This window comes from Dermochelys coriacea, chromosome 24 (assembly GCF_009764565.3).
Source record: "Dermochelys coriacea isolate rDerCor1 chromosome 24, rDerCor1.pri.v4, whole genome shotgun sequence".
NCBI classification, from domain to species: Eukaryota; Metazoa; Chordata; order Testudines; family Dermochelyidae; genus Dermochelys; species Dermochelys coriacea.
Window position 1 is genome coordinate 8,046,238 of NC_050091.1, and position 25,133 is coordinate 8,071,370.

General features: G+C 43.3%; 1 protein-coding gene across 2 annotated transcripts in view; it reads right to left on the reverse strand.

The window, feature by feature from the left end:
• The window catches only part of SNX27 (sorting nexin 27), a 47,634-nt gene that overhangs the window by 21,292 nt on the left and 1,209 nt on the right, over window positions 1-25,133 (reverse strand). For both annotated transcript variants that reach the window (XM_038382682.2, XM_038382683.2), the window contains exon 2: window positions 3,682-3,913. In XM_038382682.2, coding sequence (XP_038238610.1) covers window positions 3,682-3,913 — 232 coding nt within the window. The remainder of the gene's footprint in view (window positions 1-3,681; window positions 3,914-25,133) is intronic.

The following is a 25,133-nucleotide window of genomic DNA, read 5'->3' on the forward strand; positions in this document are numbered from 1 at the left end:
TGCAAGATTTCTTCTCTTTACACTCTTTCCCATGTGGTGCTACAGGATAGAATTGTGATATGGGAAACTTGCACACTCCCACTTGCACATACGTTCACACTATGTCTGGCCACAGCTCTGAATCCTTTGTTTCCATGAGGATCAAATTTGCTCCATTTAAACGCACATGGTACATGTCCTAGGTTACAAGCCTCACACTAGATTCTGCTTCTTGGTGATGAACCAAGTTCTAGTCCTTGCCTCCCCACAAACACACATGCTTCTGTGCGTCTGCCCGGTTCCTGGAACAGTAACACTGTGTCAAGTTCTCCATGGGAAAATGCCTCCATTTTCTATGCTGTAAGGGGGAAAAGTAGCAAACCGGGAACCAATTCATCATTTGTCAGCTCCTTACGCTCCAAACTGTAACTGCAATGCACACAAACTGGACTGCACTGGTTCAGCCAAGCTTTCAATCTGGGCCAAGCAATTCAAAAACCACCGAATTCACTTTAAAAATCCCTTCACCAGTGCAAAACTGCCTTGCATACCCCTCCACCCCACCCAAAAAGCAGCACCACATCTGACCCTGACATCTCATCTCAAGGCCCTCGGCAACTGTAGGTCCAGTTCTCTGTGACTGAAACAGCAGCTCTCTAGCCACTATGAGGTGAAGGGAAGGTTCTGGGTAAGGTGATAAGATATGGGCAAAACAGAGAAAGAAAACCACAATTGGGGCTGTGAATTGGCCAATGCAGTTTTTACACCATTTCTCCCCCACCCCAGGCAATGTATTAATAACCAGCTTTTAAAGGACCCTAGCTGCCTGAGTGTTTAAGTACTGGGAACCAGTGCTGTGAGAATTTTCACTTTAACACTGATCTATGGGCCAATCCCAGGAGTTGATGACTGGTAACTGTCCCCTTGACAATAAGTGCCTATTTGAGAGGGGAAGAATACCACACTTGTGGTTGGCTTTTGTCTCTGACAGTCACTTATTGAAAACCAAAGGAATTTCTTCTTTTTTGCTTTAAGATTCTTTGCTGATTTTTTTCAAATCCAACAGGTACGTTCTCAAAGCACCATTTAGCTATGCAAATCACCACTAAGGCTAATGGTGCTGGAGGGCTCTGGCCCCAACAGATGCAGTACAGGACACACCTCAACAAGTTTATTACAGAGGCATTCAGGGAACATAAAACACAAACAAAGGAGCCAAGTAAAATGGCCTAGATGAGGCCTGGCCAATTAATATCACTGGAACATGCCTAAAGTTCCACTTTGGGACCTGTAAGCCATTAAAATGAGATTCTCAGTGTAAATTTGCCCTAATCCAGTCAACAGTTTTAGGTCTTTCTCTGTGTTGCTTCCCAGCCATTATTCCGCTTGTAACAGATGCCTCGCTTTTAATTCTGGCAGGCTGGAGCCCTCTCAGCCATGCCCTAGGTGAACGTTACAGGAGCGGTGTCCAAGAACATTCATGTCTCCATTTGCTCTTGGTAAAATGATTATGACCAGGGGTCTCTGCAACGTGGCGTGTCCAACCTCTCACACGTGTCTGACAGGGTGGCTCAAAAGTGAGAACAAGTTTGATCTCACATCATGAAAGCATCAGACTCACTCTTACAATTCAGGAGCAATTGGACGAGTATTAAAAACAGCCTGGGTCTGGAATGGCAGGTGGGACTGAGGACCAGGATTGAAGTCCATCAGCAGAGCTTGTAGGGATCCCAGAGCTGCAAAAACAGGGATGCTGCAGACCAAGATTGAGGTGATAGTTGTAGGGGTGAACAGGCAAAGCTTCTGGGTGTGTTACTAGAATTGCAGGGGTGCTGAGGAAAGGATTGAGCTGCATTGGCAAAGATACATGGGTCCCAGAGTGGGAACAGCAGCAGATGTGCACTGGCAAAGCTCTATAGGCTCTGACGTGCTAACAGGAGTGAAAGTGTGTGTTAGTCATGTCTATAGACATGACTCAGACACACAAGGAGCTGAGTCTGGTAAGATGGTGCCATTTTTATATCATCACTGTTCTGACTACAAGCAATCTTTAACCGATTTCACCCCCTTCCCAAGCTCTTACTGCTCTGGGAGTCAGTGGTATATTCTCAATTCAAAGCACAGCAAATGCCAGCAACACAAGCTAGATGGAAATACATGCAGCCTAGCTGCCAGCAACAGCCAGCACCAGTCTTTGGGAGGAAACATGACTAACAGATTTTTCCCAATTGATTCAAACTAACAACAACAATCAGTAAGTAAACTTAACTGCCACCAGGAGAAAAATAAAAGTTTATTTGGTGATCTGCAGCAATTAGATTCTTTTTCAAAATTTAACAATGAAGGGGAAGTGCATACTTCAATCATCCATAACTCAAATTAGGTTTTCCCCTCTCTACATCTCTGGGAGAAGGGAACCAGATTGGAAACATGCAAAATAGCTAGAGCATTCCATTCCAAGCCACAGCCAGGCACCCATGATAAGCCAGAGTCAATAGCAAGCCTCAGAGGATGCATTTGCTTAGGTGGCAGTTTCAAGACAGTGAATGCTGCCAGGCAGGGTCTTCCACCCGGGAAGAAAGTGGTACTTTCTACAGCTGATCCCTAACTAAAGAGAACAGAAAGGGAAAGAAATACACACACAATCTTAACATTTGTTATAGCACAGAGGTTACACACTTAGCCTGCTTATCAGGAGTGCTGAACACGTAAACAGCTCCCACTGAATTAAGTGGGAGTGGCAGATGCTCAGCAACTGTGAAAATCAGGCCACCTTAACACCTGTATGTGAAATCTTTGGCCCCATCCCTGAACAGTAGTGAAGGATCACTCATACACACAGTACATTCTCAGGAAAGGCAGCAGAGTGAAACCAACACAATCGCTCCAATTTCACTCTGCTGCGTGGGAAGCTGTAGGGACACAAGCATGAGAGGAGAGTTTTTCTTAAATGATCATACTCCTTAGGTATCTATTACAGATGTTCCAGGCACTTAATATAAAACAGGATATAGATGCATATATGAGCTAACTGATGGTACTGAATAGAAAGTGTCAACCAACGGCCATTTGTCAAGGTCTCCTTCTGGGACCCACTGCTCAGAACTACTGCACTTGTATGAACTGGTTAGAAACCGGCAGATAACCCAGTTTAGAAAAAGAGTAAGCATGGGGCCAGTGTAAGTAACATACCTTTGAAAATAACGAGCATCACGAATGAGCTGGTCCCAGTCCTGATCCCAACAGGAACGTGTTGGCATAAAAAACACCATTATAACGGGCACTAATTGGCTTCCTTGCTGGCAGACTCCGCAGAGAAGCCAAGGGACTGAATAAACCATGGAGGCCAAGGTCATCAGCCCCAGAAGAGGTTCCTCTGTTATAATGGGTCCTTCTCAGCCTCTCAAAATCACATACAGAGGAAAGCTCACACTACTGCTGCTCTATGAATCAGAGGCCTTCATACATGGGACTATTAATCACCCTTTACATGCACTAAAATTAAAGGAAATAATGGGAGTTGGAGTTCCAAGATATGATCAGTATTACAGCCTCTTTGGGGTTGAGGGAGAGGGTCTGGCAACCAGAATCCAGGGATCAGATTAAAAACCAGGCCTCTCTGAAAACTCTGACAGTTTAGGACCTGATCAGCAAAACAAACCAATCCTGGACTCCACAAGGCATGCTCAAGCCAATACTAACCACAAACTTCTCGCCATTCTGCTCCACATGTTTGTATGTGGGGATGGAGATGGGCACAGCTTGCTTTTCGGTGTAGTCGTAGAATGACTGCCCCAAAGAGTCGTCGCTGGGGTCGAGGTTATCAGCCTCATGGGGCGGAACGGATAACACTGTCAGTATTAACTCCTTCTCTCCCGCTCGAATCAGGTCCACCACTTGCTTGTGCGTTGCCCCTTCTACATTCACACCATTCCTGGGAAGGGAAAAAACAATAAGGCTATAAACAAGGCAGATGTCCCTAAGGAGCCGCAAAAGCAAGCTAGGATCAGCCCAAAAAAGTGTGAAAACAACGTGGCTCTTCTTATTTACTCCCTTTACAACATTATTAGCTGAAGCTGTCTAATATCATGCAGTTTGACATCCCATGTTCCTTCAGTGACTTCCACCAGTTGTGAATTTGAGCCAGTATCTATTTAGCTCCCAAATTGTAGGTTTTGCAAATAATAAAGTAAATAAAAAGGAGGGTTAAGAACCCTCCTGATGAATGGAACTGGTTTCAGTTTTATGGCAACGGAAATAGGATTTGCAATTTAACACTTCACTTGCAGTGCTGGGAAGCCAAACACTACCTTGAGGTATGCCAATGCAAGAGAATTGAACAGATCTGATCAGCAGAGAAGGATGAAATTTTCTCAGCAAATAGTAAATTTGCCAAAAAGTCCATTTTTCAGAGCACCCAAAACTATTAGTAAATTCAGGGCAAATTCAGCTAACAGGTTCAGCTGGAAATTTTTTTTAATTTTTTTTTTAGAAGTATCTTTCCAAAAATCAAAAGTTGTATTTCATTTAGAAATTTTTCTAATATTTTTTTCTACAAAACAAAAGAAAAGGGGGAACCTCAACCCTCCCAAATGACCCAAAAAGCAAAAATACCAAAAACATTTTCTTTTGGTTGATATAATTGTTTTAATTTTTTTCATTTCGGTGCAAAAAAAAAAAAAATCAGTTACGGGTTGAACCGATCCAATTTTCCCCGCACACACACACTTTTCAGTTTGGCCCCTGGATAGAAAAATATCAGCTCTATTGATCACTTTAGTTTCACTCTCCAAAAAGTCCAAAAAGTCAAAGATTCATTGATAGTAAAATGCCCATTTGATTTTAAATCAAATTATCAGTTTTTGATACTATCTTAAATAACACAGTTGAGGCTTTTTTTTAATGCTAATATGCCTGCTGTAATTTTCAAAATAGGCTTTACTATTTACTACAATTCTTCACCTTCCCAAAATGTTCATTGCTAGATACATCCCTGGAAGATGAATGTGTCGCTTTCAATTTAAAGCACAAATCTAAGGAGGTCCAAGGTTAGGGAAGCAAAGCTTTATAATGAGTATTGTGCATTGTTCCAATCAGGCAGCAAACAGAAAGCAGCTTTAATAGATTTTAAGGCCTGAAGGGACCACTATGATCACCTTGTTGACCTTCTGCACAACACTGGCCAGAGAATTCAATCCAATAATTTCTTTATCTAGTCCCATAACTAACAGTTGAGTTAGAGCAAATATTTAAATTAGGAAATAAACCCAATTTAAAAAAATGGAAGACTTGAAACTCTTGACACTAAGTGGTCTCTAAGAATTGCAAACGTTATTGCTCTCTCAACACCCACTGGACAGTCAAGCTCTGCTAAACTCTGTTCCAAGGATAGCCCAAGAGACAACAGACCACACCTGGTTACCAGTTTTTAAATGCATTTGTTTTGTAGTCAAATAAAATCCAAACATAGCTATTTTGTTTTCTCTTCCAGTTCTGGGGGGGGGGGGGGGGGGGGGGGGAGGGAGAGCTGTTTTTCTCCCAGTTAAGAATTAAATTTAGCAGCAAGCCTCCATAGATGGTGTCAACGGAATAATCTCCATCAGGGTTTGGTATCTGAAACATCCAGTTGTATAAACAAGAACAGTCCAAGCTGCATCCCCGCTAATCAGACCTGATGCACTGGAACTGGGCTGCAGGCTCCAGACAGAGCACATGTCTCAACTGAAGGGACTGGTCCCCCTTCTCTTCATTAACTACACAGGCTGCTCAAAATCACATAATTGGAACTGCATGAACACAGAATTAGCTCAGGGATAGGGCAATGAGAAACTCCTTTAATCTTCAGGTTGCTGGTTCCAATCCAACTAAAGTCAGAGTGACCAAAACTAGGCCCCCGATTTGTTTTCTTGCCACATAGGAACTGCTCTGTCCTATCAAGCTAATTGTCCATCATGTCCCATATACTGTGCCTCTGGCCATGAACACCTGATGCTTCAGAGGAATGCAAAAGAAAAGCTGTGTGCACTTAGTTATGAAACATTGCCCATGCGAGCGGAGGAAGAGAATTTTTTCTTAAAAACCCCCTCAGGCAATTCCATATCTCCCTCCCCACTCTCAGAATTATCCAAGCCTGCTTGAAATGCAGCCACCGTATTTAGCTTTCTGTCCTTCCAAATTCTCCCTAACACTGAAATAAAAAAAAAAAAAAAAGGCAGCTCTTTGCTTAATATCCAGTACCTTTTATTGAACTTTTACTTATAGGAACATCACTGAAAAGATTGTCTAAACTTACAAATCCGATTCAAGGTTCTGAACCAAGCCTGAAAAACTGCTTAAGAGGGTACTCATAGAAATGGACAGGATCAAACTGTCACAGCCGGGTTCAAGTTATTCTCTAAACCAAGGTCTTAAGCGTAGTCATTAAAATTCTGTTCAAAGCTCTATGCAGCCAGGGTTTCCGTATCATTTTAAAAGACGAAAGTGAACCTTCCCCACGCACTGCCTTCAGGTTCTTCTGGGCTTAGAGGAGTTTGCAGAAAAATGCAAACGCTTTGAGCACCTGAGGAAGGTGGCAGTACTTTGTGTACAACGGTGCTGGTACTAGCCTGTGACATGGGTTCAATTCCCTGCTCCACCACAGATGTCCTATGTGATCTTGGGCCAGGTACTTAGGGCTTGTATACACTACCACTGATGTCACTCAGGAGTGTGAATAAGCAATATGTTTCACTGACTTATGTGCCGGTGCAGACAGTGCTCTCTCTACCCCACCAACATAGCTACTGCCTCTTGCAGAGGTGGTTTTATTATGCCAACAGGAGAGCTCTCTCCCATCGGCATAGAGCATCTTCACCAGATGCATTATAGTAGTGCAGCTGCACCGCTGCAGTGCTTCTAGTGTAGACTAGCCCTTAGTCTCACTGTGACTCAGTTCCCCAATTGTAAAATGGGGATAAGAGCAGGGTTCTACCTCACAGGGGTGGCTGTGTCGATAAAAACATGAAAGCAGTGGTTCTCATTCGGCGACCCAATCAGCACACAGCTGTGGCTCATGTGACATCCTCAGGGCCATACAGGTACAGTAATTCCTCACTTAATGTTGTCATCATGTTCCTGAAAGATGCTACTTTAAGCAAAACGATATTAAGCGAATCCAATTTCCCCATAAGAATTAATGTAAATGGGGGGTTAGGTTTGGGGGGGGAATAAATAAATTTTATATTATAGTACACACACACACACAGAGTATAAAGTTTTAAACAAACAATTGAATACTGTACACAGCAATGATGATTGTGAAGCTTGGTTGAGGTGGTGGAGTCAGAGGGTGGAATATTTCCCAGGGAATGCCTTGCTGCTAAATGACAAACTAGCACTCGGCTCAGCCCTCAAGGGTTAACATATTGTTGTAAATGTTGTACAAGGCAGCATGAATAGAGGGAGGAGACACAACAGACGCATGGCAGTGGCTGCAAACATTCCCTGCAGAAACTGAACGTGATGATGAACCCATGCTATCCCACTAAAGCACACCACTCCCTCCACTCTCCAAAGTGCCAGGGATGGGGAGGGTCCATGAGACAGGTATACACACCATGTGCGTGTCTGTGTGAGAGAGAGAGAGAGAGAGACAGACACAGACACAGACACACACCATGTGTGAGTGTGAGAGAGACACAGACACGCATTACCCCTTTAAGTATGCTGGCCACACTTTAAGTACACTGCCTTTTTAAGAAGATCAGCAAGCTGAGACAGCAGCAGCTGCTGCCAGCAAGCTCCCTCTGTCCTGAGCCCTGTCATATCCCCTTCTGCTCCTTGGAGATGGGGTACAGGAGTGGGGGCATGGAAACCCTGACATCAACACCCCTTTTCTCCACCCCCACCCCTCTGCACAGCAAGGAGGCGGCGCCCAGGAGCAGCTCCAAGGCAGAGAGCAGGAGCAGCACACAGCAGAAAGGGGAGGGACATCTGAACTGCCGGCAATTGATAGCCTGCTGGGCTGCACACAGGAAACTTAGGGGAGCTGACGGGGGGGCTGCCAGCCCACCCTAGTTCCAAGCCCCCACCAGCTCGCTCCAACAGGCTGCTTTTCCTGCAAGCAGTGGACAAAGCAGGTGGCTGCCAAACAATGTTATAAGGGAGTACTGTGCAACTTTAAACGAGCACATTCTCTAACGGATCAGCAAACAACATTAACCAGGACAGTGAGGAGTTATTGTAGTATATATATTGTGTGGATGCAGCCCACATAACACATTCAGAGCTGCATATGTGGCCCACAATGGTAAATAGTGTGAGAACCACTGCATTAAAGAATGGGAGGCACTGTGCTCCTAGCAATGAGGGCCGGGTAAGTACCTAAGATAGATAGTTATCCAAGATCTATCCTACAGTCCCTCATCACTAATCACCTCCTGCCACAGGATTAGAGTGTGTATGGCTCCCTTTAAATTCGCATTCTGGATATTATAATGCAGCTATAACTGTCAACTGAACCAAGTTGTCCATCACTGAAATTTAGTGCCACATTAAAAATGAGAAAAGGAGTACCTGTGGCACCTTAGAGACTAACAAATTTATTTGAGCATAAGCTTTCATGAGCTACAGCTCACTTCATCAGATGCATGCAGTGGAAAATACAGTGAGGAGATTTATATACACAGCGAACATGAAACAATGGGTGTTACCATACACACTGTAAGGAGAGTGATCAAGTAAGGTGAGCTATTGCCAGCAGGAGAGGAAAAAAAACTTTTGTAGTGATAATCAAGCCATTTCCAGAGTTGACAAGAACGTGCGAGGAACAGTAGAGGGGGAATAAACATGGGGAAATAGTTTTGCTTTGTGTAATGACACATCCATTCCCAGTCTTTATTCAAGCCTAATTTAATGGTGTCCAGTTTGCAAATTAATTCCAATTCAGTAGTCTCTTGTTGGAGTCTGTTTTTGAAGCTTTTTGTTGAAGAATTGCGATGTTTAGGTCTGTAATCGAATGACCAGAGAGATTGAAGTGTTCTCCGACTGGTTTTTGAATGTTATCATTCTTGACGTCTCTCATTTGTTCCATTCAACTGAAGTTCACTTGCTTCAAGTTTACCCTGCATGGGAAATCAGCTCCATTTGTACAGAATTACACTGGGTCTATGAAACCCCAAGACACTTATTTCATGAGTAGGACCCTACCAAATTCATGGCCGTGGAAAATGCATCACAGACCGTGAAATCCGGTCTCCCCTGTGAAACCTGCTCTTTTGTGTACCCTATACTACACAAATTCCACAGGGGAGACCAGCACTTCTCAAACTGGGGGTCCCAACCCCAAAGGTGGTTGTGAGGGGGTGGGGGGGATGTCACGGTATTGCACTTCTGTGCTGCCTTCAGAGCTGGGCAGCTGGAGGGCAGATGCTAGCCAGCCTCCCAGCTCTGAAGGCATCGCTGCTGCCAGCAACAGCAGAGCAGTGAAGGTGGCAACACCGCGACCCTCCCGCACAATAGCCCCCATGATCCCCTTTTGGGTTGGGACTCCTGGTTACAACTCTGAAATTTCAGGTTTAAATATCTGAAACCATGAAACTTACAATTTTTAAAATCCTATGACTGTGACATTGACCAAAGTCTACCATGAATTTGGTAGGGCCCTATTCATGAGACAGCAATGCTATCCAGGAATTGTTTCCTTCAGTGTGAAGTTAGTGTTGTTAAACAGTGCAGCAATGGACAGCCCGAGAGATTGACGCCATCTGTTTGTCCATAGACCAGGTTCAGCACAAGGGGCCGCAGGTCATGTTTTCCTCACACTGTCTGCCGCCTGTGTGCTTCAATCCAGACCTGAAATGGGGAGGGGGAGTTGGGCGGAGGAGAGAATTCAGTTACTGTGGCCCATTCAATCCTGGGTTTCCCGGAGAGACTGCCACGGATTGCCAGTTGTGATGGTGGTTTTGGTAATATGGACGACTGTGCAATAGGAACTGGACTGAGATCCACCAAATTCATTTCACAAGGGCTACAAGATGGAAACAGTTTTCAGTCACTCACAACCTGAGCTGGATACGATCTAGGACCCTAGAAGAAAAAGCTCAATACTCATTCCCAGTCACCAGAGCCATCCCCGTCTCTCTCCTGAGAGAGGTCATGCCAGCGACAAACATAATCAACTGCCCTCCTCTCCTCACTCACAATTTCTAGAGCTTGCTTAACCATGCCGGCTTCCAGGCTGATCTGAAAACGGCTGCTTCCTTGTGCAACTGGATACATACAGCCCCAGTTCCCTTCTAGAACCACACTTCCTCCCAGAGCTGGGAACAGAACCCAGGGGTCTCAACTCCAACTCCTGTCGCTAACTACTGCAATGTATCATTTCATTTGCACAAAAGTAACTGTCTGTGAAGCCCCCCACCCCACCACCATCCAGTCACTTAAAATATTAACCCAACAGGCTTCTTTATAAGCCCAGACACAATTTCAGTGGCAGTCCTGCTGCAGCTCCACTGCGCTAGACCCCAGCTCTGCAGTACAAAGGCGCTGAAGGGAGCTGTGCAATATCACAGAGGCCAGAGGACTAGCACCGGCACAATAAAGTCACCATAGCAACTCGGCCAGGAGTAATCACCTCCAAGCCAAAGAACGGGAACAGTACATCATAAGCAAGCATCCTAGTTTTCTGTGATATAAAAACCAAAATTCTCTGATTTAAAAAAAAAAAATCAGCATTTTTCCGTGATTACAATGAAACGCAGAACTTTAGTTTCCCTAGCCACAATATATATATATATCAGTTGAACACAACGTTTTACTGATGTACAGTAGAACCCCGTTTAATCGAGCCTCCATTATCCCGCTTTCTGTATTAACCGAACCACCAGCTGGCCAGGGCTGACAGCAGTGGGGCTAGGGCTGACAACTAATGCCCCGGGCTGGCGGTCCTGTTAATACAGAGAAGCGGATAATGGAGGGCAGATAAACAGGGTTCTACTCTATATTTTTTCACAAAATGTAAAAACTAAAGATTCTCTGTAAAAACGCAAATTCCACAATTTTCTGTGGCAAATGGATTTTTACGATCCCTGATCATATGGCACGGACAAATCAGAAGCCTCCAGAAGGGCAAGATCAGCTTAGCCAAACTACGTAATATTTACTCAGTGATAGAACTGTATGGTTTTGCAGAATTTAAACACACTGGTTCCTAAGACAATTGGACACTAGAGGATTTTTTGACATGAGTGCATTTTGTTTTGTTTTTACTTCCGCCCTTGTCTGGACGTTGTAAAAATGATACTAAGTTCCCCTTGTCCTTCCAGCAGACTCGCCCTGTCCCAGGGGAGAACTATTCGGCTCCTATCCAATCTGAGATGTCTCACTACAAGACACAAAGTTGTACAGAGCCCCAAGGTGGAACCCTTAACGAGGAAGACCCATAGCATTCACTACCAATGGGCTGGAGAACCAAAATAATCTGCCATGACAAGGCTCGCCAGCCCCTGGGCAAGCCATCCTGCTAGAGGGAGCCATTTGGGTACATGGTTTTCCTAGTGTAAATGGGGCCTTGGGGGACACTGACCTAGGCGCTGACTCAATGGCTGGAGCACCCATGGATCAACTCCTCTTCCTGCCCCCCCGCATCCCTTCTGCCCACTGGGGCACCGAGAAGCTCCTCCCCCCTCCCTCCAGCTGTTCAGCGGCATGCAGGAGGCATTGGGAGGGAAGGGGAGGGGAGGGGGCAGAAAGAGGTGGAGAAGGGAGCGGGAAGAGGCAGGACTGGAGCTTGGGGGAAGGGGTGGAGTAGTGGCGGGACCTGGGGCAGGAATCAAGCAGCTCCCGGGAACTGGTGAAGTCAGTGCCTCTGGACATAGATATTTTTTGATAAGGTAGGATTTCCCCAAATCGCTATGCTTAAAAAGGGATATTTCCAAGGTTTAGAGTATTTCTGGTTTTAAAAGTTTTTAAATTTATAAATCTCTTTAGAAAACGTTTGAGGATTTCATTCTCCTAAACCATCTCAAGAGAAATGCTAAAACTAAATGTCCCAGAAACAGGACACTTAAACAGGGTGGATAAAAATCAGTGATGGGGGGAGGGGGATCAGTTTTTATTTAAATCAGTTTTTTTTATTTGGTTATTTAAATTATAAATTTTTCATTAAAAACTGTTTAAAACGAAATCTGAATTTAATACAAAATATGTTGAGGACTAAGCTTGTTATAATCTCCTAAAACATTTAAATAAAAAAAATAAATTTGCTGAATCCATGAGCCTCTATCAAAAACTCAGTTAAAGGCTGCTTTTCCATATAAAGAAAGAAACAGGGGTGCGAGGGGAAATCTAACTTTTAAGGTCAAGCTTTATAAACAGGTAGTAAATAAGCAATATAGCAATCATTTTCTAACATACTAAATATGCACAATTAAGAAGCTGAAAATATTAAGCTACATAATTGCTTAAATAAATGCATATCATTATAGTGTACCCACCTAGCAAAAGATGTACCAAATCTAGTGTGAGGGCTCTGTTTAGCAGTAATCAACGTGTTTCAAATGTGAGTGTACCTTTCTTTAGAAAATAACTCTGATACAAATGGGAAAGTTGATTAAAATTGAAGATTTTAAATGGAAGCTTTCCACATGGTGATTTAAAATCAATCCAGCCTGAGGGAAAAAGTTTGAAATCAACTTTGTCCTCCCCTAGTGGAGAGCAAAGTGTCAAAAAAACAAAAAAAACACACCACTCTAAAAGCTGCCTTCTCACCTGTGTGCACCTTTCAGCCAACAAGTCCCAACCATCCCACTACTGGAGAAGAATGTTCCAGGGACCAAAATATGTGTAGGTTTTAAAAGTGACCTCTTTCTAAGGAGCCGAACCAGCAGAACTGTTACTCTCACCACGATTTCATGCATCATCCATCTCTGTTAACAGAGGACTCTTCCCCAGCTCACTCCCTCACCTCTTTCTGTTCTTGACACCTGACTTGGAGCATGTATGATTCTGGCTCTATCCGAGATTCAGAATTCCTCCAAGTAGGTCTGTCTGTCAAAAAGTATTAAGAGTCCCATAAAATTCAGTGAATCACTAGCAAGTCATTCACACTCCTGCCTGCCCCTTAACACCAATCCTTCTCACTAAAATCTCTCCCCGCTAATAGATTTGTTTTTAAGTGCAGAGTCAGGAGTCCAGTCACACAACGTTTTTTTATTACAATAACGGGAGCAGGTTGCTAACTGTGGGGTGGAAAGAGTAATAATCTTGACACTATAGATAAAGATCCCATGACAAGGACAGTAACCATATAGATCAGCTGCCTCCTCAGGAGAAGCCTCTGCTGGACATGAAGATGAATCACCCTGTAGCAATGTAACAAGCCTTTCTCCACAACTACTGCATCAGCCCCTGAAACAGAAACTCAGTCATTTGCACCTCTCTCCTCCTACACCCCTCACACGCTTCCCCAAGCTGGAGTCCTGACTTTCCCCTTCCAAATGCCACTGTGAAGTTGAGAAACAACTGACTAAACATTCACTGAGCACCCTCCTTCACTAACTGACCGGTTCTACCCATAAAGATCTCAATAGTCTGCTGTGGACTGTACCAATTCCTATCCTCAAACATCTAGCACTGTGAGGTAAGGACTTCAATTGTATGGCACAATTCACCTACTAGACAGCGCAATACAGGCTTACAGCAACAGATTTTAGTAGTAGCACCTAGGAGGTGCCAATACTGGGGCCCCAGGTTGCAGGGCATTGCATAAGCAGTGACAGGCCTGCCTCTAAGAGCTGACACAACCCAAACAGATGAGAGAAAGGAAGTAATTTTCAAAATTTCAAGTAGGTTGGGGGAGAGGATGTAGAGAAAATTCAAGTCTTCACCTCTATTGAATCCCACAGATTCAACTTCATAACTGTCTCTGCCCTTCAAAGAATTTCAAACAAACAATAAACAGCTCTAAAGAAGCACCACTGAGAAGTAAAAGCCCAGATCCTTTTCAAAAATGTTATTTTGATCTGATGAAGACCTATTGGCAAGTGGTCCACCAGGAACTAGGCACTTCATAAAGGGTTGTGCAGGGTGAGCCAACCTGGCTCTCGTAAGCAGATTGCCATCTCAGATGAATTTTTATTAGGGTTGTCAAGCAATTAAAAAAAATTATTTGCAATTAATCGCACTGTTAAACAATAATAGAACACCATTTATTTAAATATTTTTGGATGTTTTCTACATTTTCAAATATATTGATTTCATTTACAACACAGAATACAAAGTGTATAGTGCTCACTTTATATTTATTTTTGATTACAAGTATTTGCACTGTAAAAAACAAATAGTATTTTTCAATTCACCTAATACAAGTATTGTAGTGAAATCTCTATGATGAAAGTTGAACTTACAAATGTAGAATTGTGTACAAAAAAATCCATTCAAAAATAAAAAAAATACAATTTTAGAACCTGCAAGTCCTCTCAGTCCTACTTCTTGTTAAGCCAATTGCTCAAACAAGTTTGTTTACATTTGCAGGAGATAATGCTGCCTGGTTCTTGTTTACAATGTCACCTGAAAGTGAGAACAGGTGTTCTCATGGCACTGTTGTAGCCAGAATCGCAAGATATTTACGCGCCAGATGCACTAAAGATTCCTATGTCCCTTTCTGCTTCAACCACCATTCCAGGGCACATACGTCCACGCTGATGATGGGTTCTGCTCGACAAGAATCCAAAGCAGTGTAGACTGACACGTACATTTTCATTATCTAAGTCAGATGCCACCACCCACAAGGTTGATTTTCTTTTTTGGTGGTTCGGGTTCCATAGTTTCCACATTGGAGTGCTGCTCTTTTAAGACTTCAGATTTTGGAAGGCACTTCAGATTTGTAAACCTTGGGTCGAGTGCTGTAGCTTTTAAAAATCTCACATTAGTACCTTCTTTGAATTTTGTGAAATCTTCAGTGAAAAAGCGTTCTTAAAATGAACAATATGTGCTGGGTCATCATCTGAGACTGCTATAACATGAAGTATATGACAGAATGCGGGTAAAACAGAGCTCCAAAGAGTTCAGTCACAAATTTATTTTATAATTTATATTTCACAAACGCATTAGTTATATTAAACAAGTGTCATCAGCATGGAAGCATGTCCTCTGGAATGATGGCCAAAACATGAAGGGGCATACAAATGTTTAGCATATCTGGCACGTAAATACCTTGCAATGCCAGCCTCAAAAGTGCCATGCAAATGCCTGTTCTCACTTTCTGGTGACATTGTAAATAAGAAGAGGACAGCATTATCTTCTGTAAACATAAACAAACTTGTTTATCTTAGCGATTGGCTGAACAAGAAGTAGGACTGAGTGGACTTGTAGGCCATGAAGTTTTACATTATTTTGTTCTTGAGTACAGTTATGTAACAACAACAAAAATCTACATTTGTAAGTTGCACTTTCATGACAAAGATTGCACTACAGTATTCGTATGAGGTGAATTGAAAAATACTATTTCTTTTGTTTACCATTTTTACAAATATTTGTAATAAAAAATAATATACACTTTGATGTCAATTACAACACAGAATACAATATATATGAAAATGTAGAAAAACATCCAAAATATTTAGTAAGTTTCAATTGGTATTCTATTGTTTAACAGTGCGATTAAAGCTGCAATTAATTTTTTTGGAGTTAATTGCGTGAGTTAACTGCGATTAATCGACAGCCCTAACTTTTATCTCTGGGTATTGTTACATTAGCAGGTCCTTCCTCACTATAGGAATTAGGGCTGGAAGAGACTTGTTCAACCATCCAGCTCAATCCTAGGATAAAGATGATACATCCGATGAAGTGAGCTGTAGCTCACGAAAGCTTATGCTCAAATAAATTTGTTAGTTAGTTTCTAAGGTGCCACAAGTACTCCTTTTCTTTTTGATGATACTTCTGCAACTTCATCTTTGACAACAAGGCATAAAACCCTGAAATTCCTGGGGAAACAGAGAGACTGTCTCTCTTATTGGCTTGACTATTTTCCCTGTGTAAAGCCCCACACCAGTAACGCATACATGGCTCTACCCCAAAGAGCTTACCATCTAAACAGTAATGTTTCAGACAGTGGAATAGTCTCTACAGCTATGTCTACACTACAGCCTATGTTGGCATAATTTATGTCACTCAGCGTGAACAAACCACCCCCAAGTGACATAAGTTACACCGACATAAGCGTTGGTGTGCACAGCACCACCTCTGCAGGAGAGCTTCTCACACCAAACGCAGCTTCTGCAGTTCGAGGAGGTGGGTTTTTTATGCCGACTGGAGAGCTACAGCAGCATTGTACATGTAGACATGGCCTTAGGCTATGTCTTCACTAGGAACACCACAGTACAACAGCTGCTCCACTGTAGCGCTTCAGTATAGAGCGGTGGTTCTCAACCCGTGGGCCGCTTGCAGCCCAATCAGCACACAGCTGCGGCTCATGTGACATCCTCAGGGCCATACAGGGTGTGTATACATATTGTGTGGTCGCAGCCCACATAACCCAGATAGAGCTGCCAACAATGGTAAATAGGTTGAGAACCATTGGTGTAGACACTCAATACAGCAATGGGAAGGGTGCTCCCACCACTGTAGTTAATCCACCTCCCCGAGAGGTAGTAGTTACGTCAACAGAAGAATTCTTCCATCGTCCCAGCATTGTCTACACCCAGGGTTAGGTTGGTTTAACTACAATGCTCAGGGGTGTAGATTTTTTTTGAGCAACGCAGCTAAGTCGACCTAACTTTTTAGTGTAGACCTGGCCTAAGTGGAAACCTCATGACTTGAGACCATTAGAACAAGACTGGAGAGAGCACTGGAGAACAAAAACAGAACATATCCCTGCCCTGGCAATTCAGTTAGAACCTAATCAGTATTTCCCATCTCTAGTATGCTCCTAACAAAGGGAAACACTTGTATGCTGACCTTTCTCTTTTCCAGCTCAAAATCAAGTCCTAGTTTTAACATTATTTGAGAACGATAAATACTCATTAAGTAGAGAGAGCATAAGCAAACTGAAGTCCACTGACTTTACCACTGCTGATATCTTCCTCACACTGAGAAAAGAGCCTGGATCATTTAGTAATTATTTTCACACAAGCTCTCATGCCATTTTAAGGAAGTTCTAACAGCTCCACATGTATTAACAGGCTCAACACTAGTGTATGATATAGTTCCCATTATTCTGTTTAGGAAGCAATAAAAAGACTTTAAAGTAATGTTAGTGAGAAAGGTTTTGAAGTACACACAAAAACTCATGCTAACATTTCCAAAGGCTTTAAAAAACAAATATTGCTATAAAATGAGTAAGAATTAACTAAGCAAAGGAAGAATACTTTGTCTTACTAAAGGGGGTAAGTATTTTTGGCCACTTCAGAAATAAAGCTTGATATCAATTCTGGAAACTGAACAGTAATTACTTTCTTTCAGCTTATACAAGCAAACAAAGAATCGCACCAATAAGGACAGAGTATCATTTAGTCCAGGTCTATACTACAGAATTTGTCAGCATAGCTAAGAGTCAGGGTGTGAAATAAACCATACCCCCAGACAACTCAGTTATGCTGACGAAATCCCCAGTGTAGACACAGTTATGCCAACTGAAATCTGCCTATGTCAGCAAAAATAATGTCATTTGGGGAATGGTATTATTATGCTGACGGAAGAACTCCTTCCATCAGCAGAAGCTGTGTCTACACTTGGGGGCTATGGCAATATACCTATACCAGCATAGCATTTGTAGTGTAGATAAAGTCTTAGGGCATGGCTACAGTAGAGAGTTTACAGCAGCGCATCCACCAATGCAGCTACGCCACTCTAAGCTCTCTCATGTCGCCACTCTAAGCCAATGGTAAAGAGCTATGCTGTCATCTTACCGACTCCAGCCCCCGTAAACAGCAGTAGCTATGTTGGCAGGAGAAGTTTAACTTATGTCACTCAGGGTGGTGATTTATTCACACCCTTGAGTGACATTAGATATACTGACATATAGACATAGCCTTTAGGCTCAGTGCCTTTCATAGAGTATTCTCCTCACTTGGTCAGAAAGTGAAAATTGGGTTCTGAGAAGAACTCCAAAGAGAGAGTACAAACCGGAGAACAAAACTTCAATCATCTTGCTGATTGCTGCTGATCTTTCTGATTGCACTGTATCTCATCGCCACTTTCAATTCCATCACAACTCTCCCAACAAATCTTGTAACACTTATATGGCTCTTGTCCGTGTGACAAAGAGTATTTTCTGTAATATTTTTATGAATCCTAGGCATGCCTCAGTTTCCCTCTGTACATTGCATTGCTACCCAGTAAGTGCAAAAGGGTTAACCCTGCTCCTGGGACAGTGCAGAAGGGGTGTGCATCACCTCACTGTCTGGAGGAATGAATAAAGTCGGTAAAGAACTGGCCCAAACCAATCCAAATCAACAGAGGGTCCAGCAAGACAAAGAGATGCCCTAACACAGTGATCCCTGAACATTTTACCTTGCATCCTCCCCTTACCCCATCCACGCCCTCCCTGAGCTGTGGTTGGCAGCCAGGGCCACGGATGGGGCCAGAGCCATGGTCGGGGGCTGAAGATAGGGCCAGAGCCGCAGCTGAGCACCAGGGCTATGGCAGGGACAGTGACCGGGGGAGCCGAGGTGGGGCTGAGCCAGGGAGCCGGGGCGGGGCTGGGTACAGCTCTCTCCCCGCCCCCCCATAGGGGCTGATCAGGGCCCTGCTGCGTCTCCTGAACATTCCTCTGTGCCACTGCCCCAAGGACTCAACACTAACAGCAGGAACCCCAAGCAAGACAAAGAGATGGCCTCAGGACTGAACATCTAACAGCAGGAAACAACTCCCACCCCTGACCCCGCAGGCTGGACCAGGGACTGAGCTAGAAAACAAGGTGTCAGGTGACTGGAGGAAGGTAACCCTTTTGGAGGGACTCAGGAGCCTGGAGCTGGGGAGATAAAGGGGGAACACAGGACAAGAGCCAGAGGTAGAGTCCATCACAGCTTGGCTGTCTCATCAGGGCACCGGTTTAACCAGAGTGGACTATGGCATAACTTTTGCCTCTCTGTGCTACCCCAAGGACGTTCGATTCGGTAGCCAGGCGACTCATCAATGGACCCCTTGTTCTGAAAAAGGCTGCCTGTATCGCTGTAAGTACTCCCGGAGAACACAGTATGGGCCCAGTACAAGCCTCCCGTTGGAGTTTGGCTCGGCTGGATTCACTTGAGGGAGCCACAGAGACAGACAGGGAATGCTGGGGTCAAAGACCCAGTCTTAGAGTCCACAGGCCTGACTCTGTGTGGGTCCTTGGGACCCAGCACAGTAAAGGGGTCACCCCAAGGAGACCACTTACAGGCTGGGGCATAGCCCAGATCCCGTGACACCACACAAATACCTAGAGACACACATCCCATCAGCTTCTTCATTTATTACTACCGTAAGGCATCACAGTGAGGTAGCGAAGTACTAGAATATTGCTGGTTTCAACAGAACACAATTAGCGTTCAGCCTAGGGTTCAGACTTTGTAAATAAACATTTTAATCCTAGTATGAAATATGTTTTTCCAAGAGCTTTTATGTTTAAAAAAAAAAAAAAAAAACTTCCTCCTTACAGTGTCAGAAGCCCCAACATAGCACTGTCCTACTATACCAGAACCAGAGAGCGAAACTGACCAAATACAAGGGAAACTGACCAACCTATATTTTCATTTTTTCAATCTGCAGGAAATGCAAAATGCTGAACAAGTGGTGAAAAGTAGCTATAAATTATTTCAGCTTCAGTAGTCTCAGGTGCTATTAGTCACACATATGGATTTTATTTAAAAATACTATGGAAATTTTATATCAGCTTAGATGGATACATGCAAGAGCTTTTCAATTGTATGCTTGATGAAAAGCCCATAACACAAGAACTCTTCATTAGAGTGGATTTATAAACACTACTAGAAAGACAAAAACAAACTGTCATAGCAATATACAAACAGTGAATTATGTTGAGGAAGAAAGTCAATCAGCTAGTGTTGAGAAGGATTTTGGTTTTGTATCCTTACAGGAAACAAAGAAGGTAAAACAATAAGACTTAATGCACTGTGCAAGTAGTTATGCATACAGACTTACAAGTGGAGGAGTCTTTCAAGCGATACAGGACTAACAGCAACCAATGAGCGGAAAATGGTGAATCAATCTCGTAAAACGCAAAACCACGCATCCCTCTTACTCGTTTTATACATTCAAAGGTCTGGAATTGAGCACTCTCAATGTAAAGCACTAGTATGTTCTTCAGCTTCTCATCAGCTAAAATTACAGGACTTTTGGAAACTTAAGTTTCCAAGACTGAATTGCAAAATTGGAAGGAGAAAGTGAGGTATGCTCAGGGAACATTAATTCAAGTACTTGATGAGCTATAACATAACACTTGCTACCACAATATTGAGCACTAAAGCTGAGCCCTGCAGGTCTCAGAAAAATCACTCAGTTAAAGGGAGTTCAGCCTAGCTCAGCCTGCTGACCATTTCGTAAGGTGATTTTCTGGCAATTTGCCCTCTGGGCAAGCAGTAAAACAGTGAAAAAGCAGCACACACAGCTGCCTTCTTGTTTTTCTAGAGACAGTCTCTGTACTTTTCCAAAGCAGAATCAGATGTTTGTACCTCAAGTCCATGCACAACGTTAGACTTCAGAATAAAGAGATGAGTTTATTCTCATTCGAACAAGAAGGAGCTAGTCTTATGTGACAGCACTGAGAAAACAGAAGTGTGTGTGCACCCACATATATAGGTCCAGCCAAGCCCAGAGGGTGTTGGTAGAGTCCCCAATGTATTACTCAGGTCTTTAAATAACCTGCAGACATGGCTAATTTCTCACCTATTATGAATAATTTATTTGGCTCTTGACATCCCAGAGGCATAACTGGAAAAGTCAATTAGTACAACACCCAAAATATTTTCTCTAAGTGCCCATCTAGCCCCAAATTACCATAGTATCTGAGCAACTCCAACATTAACAGATTCATCCATACAACACCCTATGAGGCAGGAAAGTATTATCCCTATATTATGGACAGGGAACTAAGAAAGAGATTAAATTATTCTTAACGCTTGTGTGTCAGGGCATAAACCAAACTCCAAGGGAAATTTTTCCCATGGGCGGATTATTCAAAAAATGCCCACTTAAAGCTATTTTGCTTATTCCTTTGAAGTACTGTTGGAGACAGGACACCAGCACAGATGGACCACCTGCTGGATCTGGTAAGCCACTTGCTAGCATTCCTGTCTGTGGCAGAGCTATGAACTGAATTTAGCTTTGGCCAATGACTTAAACACCAGGCAATTCTTCTACACATGGCTCACTGATACTTAAAACTTGACTCCTTCTATATCTATTAGATCATCTCAAGCAAGCTTTGCTGTAACCAGAGATGTGCACACCTGTGAGAGACATTTTTTTAAAAAGATTAGTTATGACTGTCATTCAAGGTGATAATCAAGGAACTAAATTTGCTTTCTTTGTCTGCCTTCAGTGCCCTCAACTCCCACAAACAGACAACATGCTAAGAAGATTAGAGAAGCACTTTGTAGTCATTATGCTGCAATGTCAGCTTTCAAAACCAAGCATTTTGAGCTAGAAGTTACAAGGGGGAGATTCGTATCAGGGTATCATGCATTAAGTGCTTTATAACAAGCATAGAAAAACACAATTAGACACTGTTGAGAAACGTCAGACATGCATAATGCTTACCCACAGATTGCAAAGTAGTTTACAGATGTTAACCCTCACAGCCCCACAGAGATGCCATACAAAATATTTTTATTGTGATAGCACCTAGGAGCCAATTGCACTAGATGCTCTACAAAGACAGAACGAAATGATGGTCCTGACTCCAAAAAGCTTACAACCTAAGAATGGATGAATACTACACCACAGTATTTCTTTTTACTACAGAATTCCCTATTCCTTTAATGAGGAATACTGCAGAAAATTAACGACCCCGCGTGCTAAATATCCCGTTTTAAATGGCCCCCACTGTATTTACATTTTATATCCATTTTACAGATAGATAAGGTAAGGCACAAAAAAGTTAAATGACGTGATCAAGACCATGTATGCCGTGTTGTTGTAGCTTTGTCAGTCCCCGGATATTAGAGACCGCCCACGGTGGGTGAAGCAATAATTTTTTTTACTGGACCAACCAAAGAAGTTGGTCCAATAAAAGATATTACCTCACCCACCTTGTCTCTCTTGATCGAGACCACACAGCAAGAAAGTGGAAGAGCTGGAAACAGGACGCAAGAGACCTCATTCCAGTTTCATGCTCTAAAAGAATGTTACTTTGCTTTGTTATATCAAAATCGCAGGGAATTTGCCTCAGCTTATGTGAGTTCCAAACAAAGCCCATATTAGAAGCACACAGTTTTAGTGCTTTTGAAGATGTGGAACACTATATAAGCATTTGCAAACACAGATGCATTTAGGCACCTAAATGAATGGCCTGATTTTCAGGGATGATCAGCACTCAACAATTCCTATTCAGTCTCAGGATCCTTATGTATTTGTCTAATCGTAGGCCTTGGAGCTTGGGAAGGAGGGCAGGGGGGCCACCCAGACCATGGCTCAACCACTTTTTGGCTGGGCCAAACTATGTGGCACTGCAACCCTGCACATCAAGTCACAATACCACTGTCAAATTTGGAAGGGGTGGGTATAGGGATCCATGGGCAGAGAAGCCAGGCTGTTGCGGGGTGCAAATCTATTGCTCCTCACACATACACTTTAAATGGCATTCCAGAGCCCCTGCGCTTAAGTATGAGTTAGCTTCGATATCCAAGTTTGAAAACAGTCCATCTCTACCAGTGCTATCTCTGTAGCATCAGATGATCCGCTGCAGAACTTAACTTTAAGAGCCGGTTACACTATAATGGAATGAATGACTTATTCAGAGTCAACAAACTAGAAAGCATTGGATTCAGTGTGCCCCAAAATCAGCAAACAACAGCACACCTACTACAAATGTGTGCCTCCCGAGCTCCAGGGAACCCCACCTCCATCATTGTGCTTCTCTGGAGAGGAAGGGAAATCAATGCTATTTCTGGAGTCAGTTTTATTGTTTTCTCCTCCAACTTGCTGCAATACTAGAATTACTTCCAGGGGTTGGATCCAGCAATAACACAGCTAAGTGTGAAAGACACAGGATCCTCTGCTCCATGCTGACAAATTGCAATCAGGAACAATTAACTTTTTAGGGTGCCAATTTACGCACCTGAGTTAACAAAAGTAAGATCTGATATTTGCTTTCTCGCACTGGGGACACTTCTATTTCCCTATTTCACCAGTGCTACAACAGAGACAGTGGGAGAGATTAAAGTGATTTGTCCCAAGAACACACACTATGTCAGGGGCAGAGCCAGACACGGGAATCCCAAGTCCCAGTTCGCTGTTCTGCCTACTATTCTATATTCCCTCCAATAGATGGGAATAGAACCCAGGAGTCCTGTCTGAGTCCTCTGCCCTAGCAATTAGAATATACGGCCTTTCAAGAGCTGAAGCAGAGCTCATTAGAAGTCCTGATTCACAAGCCTCTGCTCTAACCACTAAACCACATGTTGCCATGTGAAAGAACTAGGGGTCAGATCCTGAACTGGTGTTAACTGTCCTGGCTCCACTGGACAATTTATACCAACTGAGGATCTGCCCCCAAGTAATCTGTACAAAGAGCAAATCCACGGCTCCCAGGGTCAAACCCCAAAGCCAGCCCATAGCCTCGAAACCTATTTCAATAATTTTAAACATTCAATTCTCTTTAGTGCTTTCCACAGGGAGCACGAGGAGGTGGAGGATTTTATACTCAGGGTCCTGTAATACATACAAATATTCCTTCCGTCAATAAATACTGTTTTCTAAATACATCCTCTAGCTGCAGAATTCACCCAGCGAACGTGTTCTCTGCGAAGGAAAGTCAAAGCACAAATATTCGGGTCACACAGCAGAAAGCCCTTTGTGGATACAAGGTTCCCCCAGCGCAGGCTATGAATACTCACATAACCAAGGGCCTGTAAGAACATTTCCCATCCAGTGGGACAAAACATAAACCACTTCTCCCTCACACACTTAAATCCTCAAAGACTGGAAATCAAGGCATTTTTATTGCTATGAAATATCATAATTAATAACTATTTCAAGATAACTGACTCTGCATACATATTGATCTTTACGTATTTTTAATTTATCTTACAGCAGAACACAATTAGGGAAAATATCACAAACAGCCAGAGGCACCGCAGAAACCACCTGAAGAATTACAATGTGCCGGGGAAAATTCAGTTCAAAATCTCAACAGGTCAAGGACAAGCTATAAAGGAGGCTCAATTAACACTGGAGACACGACCTAGCAGTTTAGGGCCAAATTTTAAGTTATGACCCAAAAAAAATAAATAAAATCAGACAATATAATAAAGATTTAAATGTTTATTCAGAGACTTTGTTGGAGGTTGTATTTAACATTTCCTCAGCAGGATTTAAATACTTCTCTGCATAGGACCAGTGCAAGTGACCAGAAATCAATGACAGTCCAGTACCACTGTCCAAGTGATGAGAAATGAGAATAAAATCAGAGCTTTCCCTTCTCCACAGGGAGTATGTGCTGGGGTGGGGAGAAGAGATCCTTCTTTCTGCTGAGGGTGCAATTCCCCTTATGCACCTTGACCTATGTTCCCTCCAGTCCCAGAGGGTGGGGGAGGGGGAGATCCTTCTCTCTGCCAAGGGTGCAATTCCCTTTATGCACCTTGACCTATATTCCCTCCAGTCCCAGAGGAGTAGGATCCCCCTTTGCGGACAGGGGTCACCAATCTCTCTGTGGGGAGAGGGGAGATTCTCCCAGAGAGAGATCTCTGTCCTGGTTGAGGTATATTCCCATTCCCAAGGGAAAGCATTAACCCTCTCCCCTACAGCATATGCTCAAGCCCTCCAGGATGCAGACCCCTTTGCACACCACAGTTCCCTCTCCCCACAGAAATCTCTCTGACCCGTTCTGCTGTTCCCCAGCGCCCCCTCCTCATAACCCTACTCCATATCCTCATCCCCAGTACTCTCCCCAGCCCTGCTCCCATCTCCAGGGTACTCCCCAGCCCTGCTCCCCTCCCCTGCTGGTCTCCCATAGAGGA